Genomic DNA, 5,484 nt, shown 5'->3' with positions numbered 1-5,484 from the left:
TACAACTTAACCACTGATCTCTAGTCATGTCCTCTTTTGGAAGGCTGAACAAAGTAGTTTCGCTTTCACAACGAAGCACACAACGCCTCCACGACATGGCGGCGGCAACAATACTACAGCGAGAATAAAAGTTACGCCTTCTTTCTTTGTGTGAACATTTGGGCGGCGTAATGCACATCTTCCCACATCGTGACGTAGATATGTGGGGAGGTGTTAGAACGAGCTGTTTTAGGTAGGTTAGGTTAACTCAACTTTTATAAAGAATATCTTTTTGGATTTAAGACTTTAGTCTTTGCAACTTTACAGATCTTCTTTATGCACCAAGAGCTTGTAACACTCCAAAGAGAAAGGAAAAATTGAAATCGCATCATATGACCCCTTTAAAAATAAAGATTCAGAGATATTTATACTTTATAAAGAGCTGTGTTTTGGGGGATTCTGACACTTCTGTCTGTTTCAATTCAGTGTCAGGATCCAGATATTTATGCTCCATGTTTTTTGTGAGGTTTTTCATCCAAGTTTCATGTGCTTGTGTGTTATTTAGCACATTTGTTTTCACTGGCTACATGTTCTTGTATTCTCATGTCTGGAGTGAGTGCATGGCTCCTATCACGTTTATGTGCCTTGTGCAGTACATGTCTTGACCCTGCCTTCTTGTTATCACATTAGTTTAATTTGCCCCAACTGCCTTCCCTTGTTAGCCTCCTCACTTCCTTCCCTATGTATTCTCCCTGTGTGCACTGCTGTGCCAAATCATCTTCTATTGTTCCCAGTCTTGTGCTTTCCATGTCCCATTCAGCTTTGCCCTGCCTGGGTAGTTTTTGTTTGTTATTGTTTAGAATTTTTAAACCAAAGTCCATCTAACTCTGCACCTGATTCTTCACCATTCCACCTATAGTACTGAGTGTGGTTAATTAGTATTACTCAGTAATTGTTTGTGTAATTACACATAACAAGGACACCTTAAAATAAACTGTAACCAGAAAGTCATGCAGTTCTGGAATTACGATTACAGTTATGAATCAAAACACAAAAATGTTTATTATAACGTTGCTTAGTGTCAAAATGTCCAGCTATGGATGTTTGGACCTTTAAAAATCAAGGAAAAAATAAATAAATATATATTCAAAATGTCCAGCTACGGATGTTTGGACCTTTAAAAATCAAGGAAAAAATAAATATATATATATATATATATATATATATATATACAACAGCACTCTTGCTTGTATGATATTGCTTAATTCTTTTTTAAAGAGAATGAAAAGCTTGGGACGTTTAATACCTGCGGTTTGTAAACGGTCTCTGTCTTCCCCTGTATTTTCATAGCATTCAGCAGGCTCCTGTGAGCACGGCTCCTGTGCATTTGTGCCTGTGTTTTCGTAGCATTCTCCAGACGAGGTGCAGGATGACTCAAACGAGTCCACTGTGCGAGAGGTGATGACAATACTCATTGTAGCCTAATCAAAGACTTTTGTATGTAATTTAATAATATTAAAGACCTCTCTTCAGTCAATGGGTTGTTATAAACAGTTCTCACCACTTGTAGCAGACCCACGCATCTGCTGTAAGTTATGATCAGAGATTTGCTGGTATCCTCCCACTGTGACCTTTGCTGGGACAGCTGAGAGCAAACTGTGTTTACAATCTTTTTCAACTGCTTACACACATTTTCAAAACTTTGCCTCTTTTTTTTCAAAGCTTTACACACAAATCCAAGAATTGCACACACAAAATGCAAAATGCTTCACATCTCTTGCAAAATGAAGCACTGCATTCAAAAAAACACATCTCAAAAGCAAACACCTTTGCCATAATATTAATTCCTGTTAGATTTGTGTGTGATACATAGAGAATTGTGCGTTGTGTTTTGCAAAAAGTTTTTTTTTTTAACTAAGTCAAAGGCTGAGAATTAGTGTATGTTTTTGCAGATCTGGTGTGTGCTTCTGGTGTTTGAGTGTCAGCTTTCAGAAATTGTGTGACAAGTAAAGATTTTGTTGATAGAAACTGTAAATACATTCGGATGATCTGTTATCTGCCTATGCCAGTTTGTTAAGACTATTTATCCACAATGTTATACTTTAACATGAATCGATTATTTTAGCACTCGAGTCAACTCCTGTGCTCAAACCCTTCCGTTATGGACAGGACAAATGTTTACCTATAGCACATAAGGCTTATGAATTAAATTAATTAGTGACCTTATGAAATGACATTTTGATGAAAGAGTTTTTCAAATGTACATAGAGTCGATTGAATTTTTATTTCATGTTGATGTTATATTGGATAATAGAAATAAAATTGAAATTAAACAATGTGGAACCTTTTCATTCTTACCTTCCTCCATCACACTGTTCAGGTTTGTGACCTTCACAGCAGGCCTTTTACCATCTGCACTGTATCGCATTGAGTCTAGAAGAGAAAGAAGAGAGCAGTCTCCTTACAGTACTGCTTACGTGTTTTCAGTTTTATCTCATGTCATCTACAGACAAATCAAATCTAGTATGGATTTTACAACACTTATTGTTCTGACATGCAGTAGGTGAGACCGGGGATGGGATTGTAACAAATTTAGCTTTAACCTCTGTAAATTATTGAATGTTGCAATATTTAGGTCTATTTTAAGTTATTCATCTGTGCACACAATATTTTTTTTAAACCATGCATGCGCCCTTGAAATCTTTAATCAAAGACATCACCATGGGCTATTATGATAATATTATATGATGGAGATTATGACTTTGAGATTTGTAATGCTTTGTTATATTCATTCTGTTCTTATTGACACTAAATAACATTAGTTAAATTTAATTAAGAAATATTTGGTATACATAGAAATTTACATAAGCCAAGATTTGAAAACATTTTAGAAGTAGTGCACTTTTAGTGTTAACTATTGTGTAATGTTAATATGTTATCTTATTTCAGCGTTACTGCTGAATAAACAGCTGGCAGACACAGACTAACCTTAGACGATCATGCATTTTCCCAGCTAACCCTAAACTAACTTTTCTGAACTGAATAGTAAAAAAAACTGCTTCTGTTTCTCTGGCTCCTGGTGTCTTCACTGGTGACTGAAATCTCAATATTTGTGAACTGATCAATCAAATTGTACTATATATTTTACTAATCAAAGTTTCAGCACCAAGCTGTCAAAATGACTCATTTTCTGCTTCTGGGTTTTTATCACATAATTCTTCAACGCAAGAGTGCCTGTTGTCCCATTTGGGCAGCTGTAACAGTAAAAACGGAAAAGCAGTTTTCAAAAGAGTTGTAAGACTTATTTAATATGCAAAGATGTTACCCAATCATAGCAGTTGGCATTTGCATTGAAGTTTTAAAAGTGACCCATGCACTCATTTCAGTGTTCAATTCAGAGGGCTAAATTTAGAGTAGAAAACGGCCATTTTCTGATGTAAAAATCCTACTGATATTATAAGTGCATCATAACAACAGTCCCAAACATTATGAAAGAAAAAGTCCATGACCCCTTTAATAACTATACTTATAAAGTGCATTATTCTTAAAAACTATGTTTATTATGAACATTTTATAAGATCTTTGCATCATGTGAGGCTTGTCTCATTTTCATTTTAAATCAAAATTATTATTTTATTTTTTTTACAGTCGTTTGCACCGTGCTCCTTTGTCACCTACCTTATATTTTATTTTGGTGCGTCAGTCTATTAGATTACTTAGTATATAAGCCATGATGTCGTTTTTTAGCGATTTACTTTGCATGTCCTATCGGTGATCAATGTAAAATAAAACGCTAAAAATAAGACTATTTTGTGAGTGCGGACCCAGGTTTTATATAAATTAATTTTTTGAATGCTTTTTACTGGCCAATGATGATTCTGAAATCACTGGTGATCCACTGAATCTGAATTCTGTATCCTGTTCTTTTCAATGCCTGTTTTTTTACATTTATCAATATATAAATTACATGGTGAGCTAAAAGAAAAATGTATATGGTTGAGAAAAGACCATATATTGGCTAATTGTTTTGCCTTTTCATATCATGTCTGTTGTGAAAGGGCCTTTACACCAGTAAAAAATATGCATTACTTTATGTAATTAGTTACTTTTTTTTAGTGAGTAACACAATTTGCTTTTGAAAGTGACTTTCCTAACACTGCTAACAATTTTATCCCCGTACCTACAACCATCCCGGCTCTCTCCTGCTTTCTGAGTATTGTCCTTAACACTTAACAATGACTAACTTTGAAAAGTGGATAAAGGAAAAGCCGTTTCTGGACTGATGTCATGTTGCTCATAGTCTGTGTCATACGATCCACTCTCAACGCTACTCTGAGCCCAGAGACGCTGAGGAGATACGGGAACTACAAGGGCACAGAGAAAACAATTTACAAATACAGAAAACAAACGTGGAGCATCTGTCATCCACGTAACATCAGCACAGAGTAAAACACACTCACCATCTGCATCACTGCTGTTGTTTGTGACTTTGACGAGATGCACAGAATCTCTGTAGTGGTTTTCCTCTGCTTCGGCCGGGGCCTGCAGGTTCATGTATCTCTTCTGGGCCACAGCAGCTAACAACAACAAGGGGAAACACACAACTGACTCGGTTGTAAATTTCATGGTATTTCTTATTTTTTTATTTATTCATTTTGCTGTTGATTATGGACATGCTCTTGACAGGGTTTGTGAGATTCATCTAAATAAATGTATTGATGGGTCCACAAGATTTTCTGCCAACAGTTCATTGAAAGAGTTGTGCGTTGAGGTGTTGGGCCGTAGGTTTGCACCCACCTTTCTTCTTTTTATTATGATGACACAAGAGGATATTTGTGATAACTGCAATCAAAAGAATGAAACCAAGAACAAAACACCCCAGTTGCTCTGAAGTCGGGAAGAATCCAGGTGGTTTGTTCATTGTCGTAGTCACTGGATGAAAGAAAGAGCCCCAGACATGATGAAAGAGTGATGCTTTGCCTTAAATTACACACCATTCGCATAAAATGTTATCTAATTTTCAAGTTAACTTTTGTTTTTCTTCAAATGTATTTTTTTTCTCTGCACAGCCTAACTGTGATTGTAGTAGATTCCCTTTACAATCTATTAAATTAGGGGAACTTTACAAATATTGCTTTTGAATCAGCTTCCGCTTTAGGATTGTTAGAAAGGCTCAGGATCACCTGTGGTTGCTGGTGCTGAGGTTGGTTGTGGACTGGTGGGAACAGGCAGACCAAGAGAATCTGGAAAAGAAGAAATGTTTATCTTAAAGCTGTTTTACACAGGTTTTCTCTGAAATACCTCTGTGCTGCTCCAAACTCACTTTAGAGTCTAGTGTTAAAGGCAGCTCTGTGGCTGCTTCGCTTCCGTGTAAACGGGCAGCCTTACATTTTGCAGTTATCGTAACATACAGTGTTGTGCAAAAGTCTTAGGCCACTGGTACTTTCACCAGCTAAAAAGTGTTTTAAGCCAGTTATTTCTATCTTTTGCTGTAGTGTGTCAGTA

At 36.3% G+C, this 5,484-nt stretch overlaps 1 protein-coding gene across 2 annotated transcripts in view; it reads right to left on the bottom strand.

Annotated features, from left to right (window-relative positions):
- The window catches only part of LOC107565248 (T-cell differentiation antigen CD6-like), an 8,408-nt gene extending 3,014 nt beyond the window's left edge, over nucleotides 1–5,394 (bottom strand). The window contains exons 1-7 of one of the 2 annotated variants that reach the window (XM_016250468.1): nucleotides 5,163–5,394; nucleotides 4,777–4,911; nucleotides 4,440–4,556; nucleotides 4,224–4,343; nucleotides 2,338–2,412; nucleotides 1,541–1,624; nucleotides 1,286–1,426 (exon numbers count right to left, since the gene is read on the bottom strand). In XM_016250468.1, the coding sequence (XP_016105954.1) occupies nucleotides 1,286–1,426; nucleotides 1,541–1,624; nucleotides 2,338–2,412; nucleotides 4,224–4,343; nucleotides 4,440–4,556; nucleotides 4,777–4,900 (661 nt within the window). In that variant the 5' untranslated portion in view covers nucleotides 4,901–4,911; nucleotides 5,163–5,394. The remainder of the gene's footprint in view (nucleotides 1–1,285; nucleotides 1,427–1,540; nucleotides 1,625–2,337; nucleotides 2,413–4,223; nucleotides 4,344–4,439; nucleotides 4,557–4,776; nucleotides 4,912–5,162) is intronic. The other variant, XM_016250469.1, reaches the window with a different exon arrangement.
- Between the last annotated feature and the right edge of the window lie 90 nt (nucleotides 5,395–5,484).

This window comes from Sinocyclocheilus grahami, unplaced genomic scaffold (genome assembly GCF_001515645.1).
Source record: "Sinocyclocheilus grahami isolate Dianchi unplaced genomic scaffold, SAMN03320097.WGS_v1.1 scaffold990.1, whole genome shotgun sequence".
Taxonomy (NCBI): Eukaryota; Metazoa; Chordata; class Actinopteri; order Cypriniformes; family Cyprinidae; genus Sinocyclocheilus; species Sinocyclocheilus grahami.
This window is presented reverse-complemented; position numbering and strand designations above follow the sequence as displayed.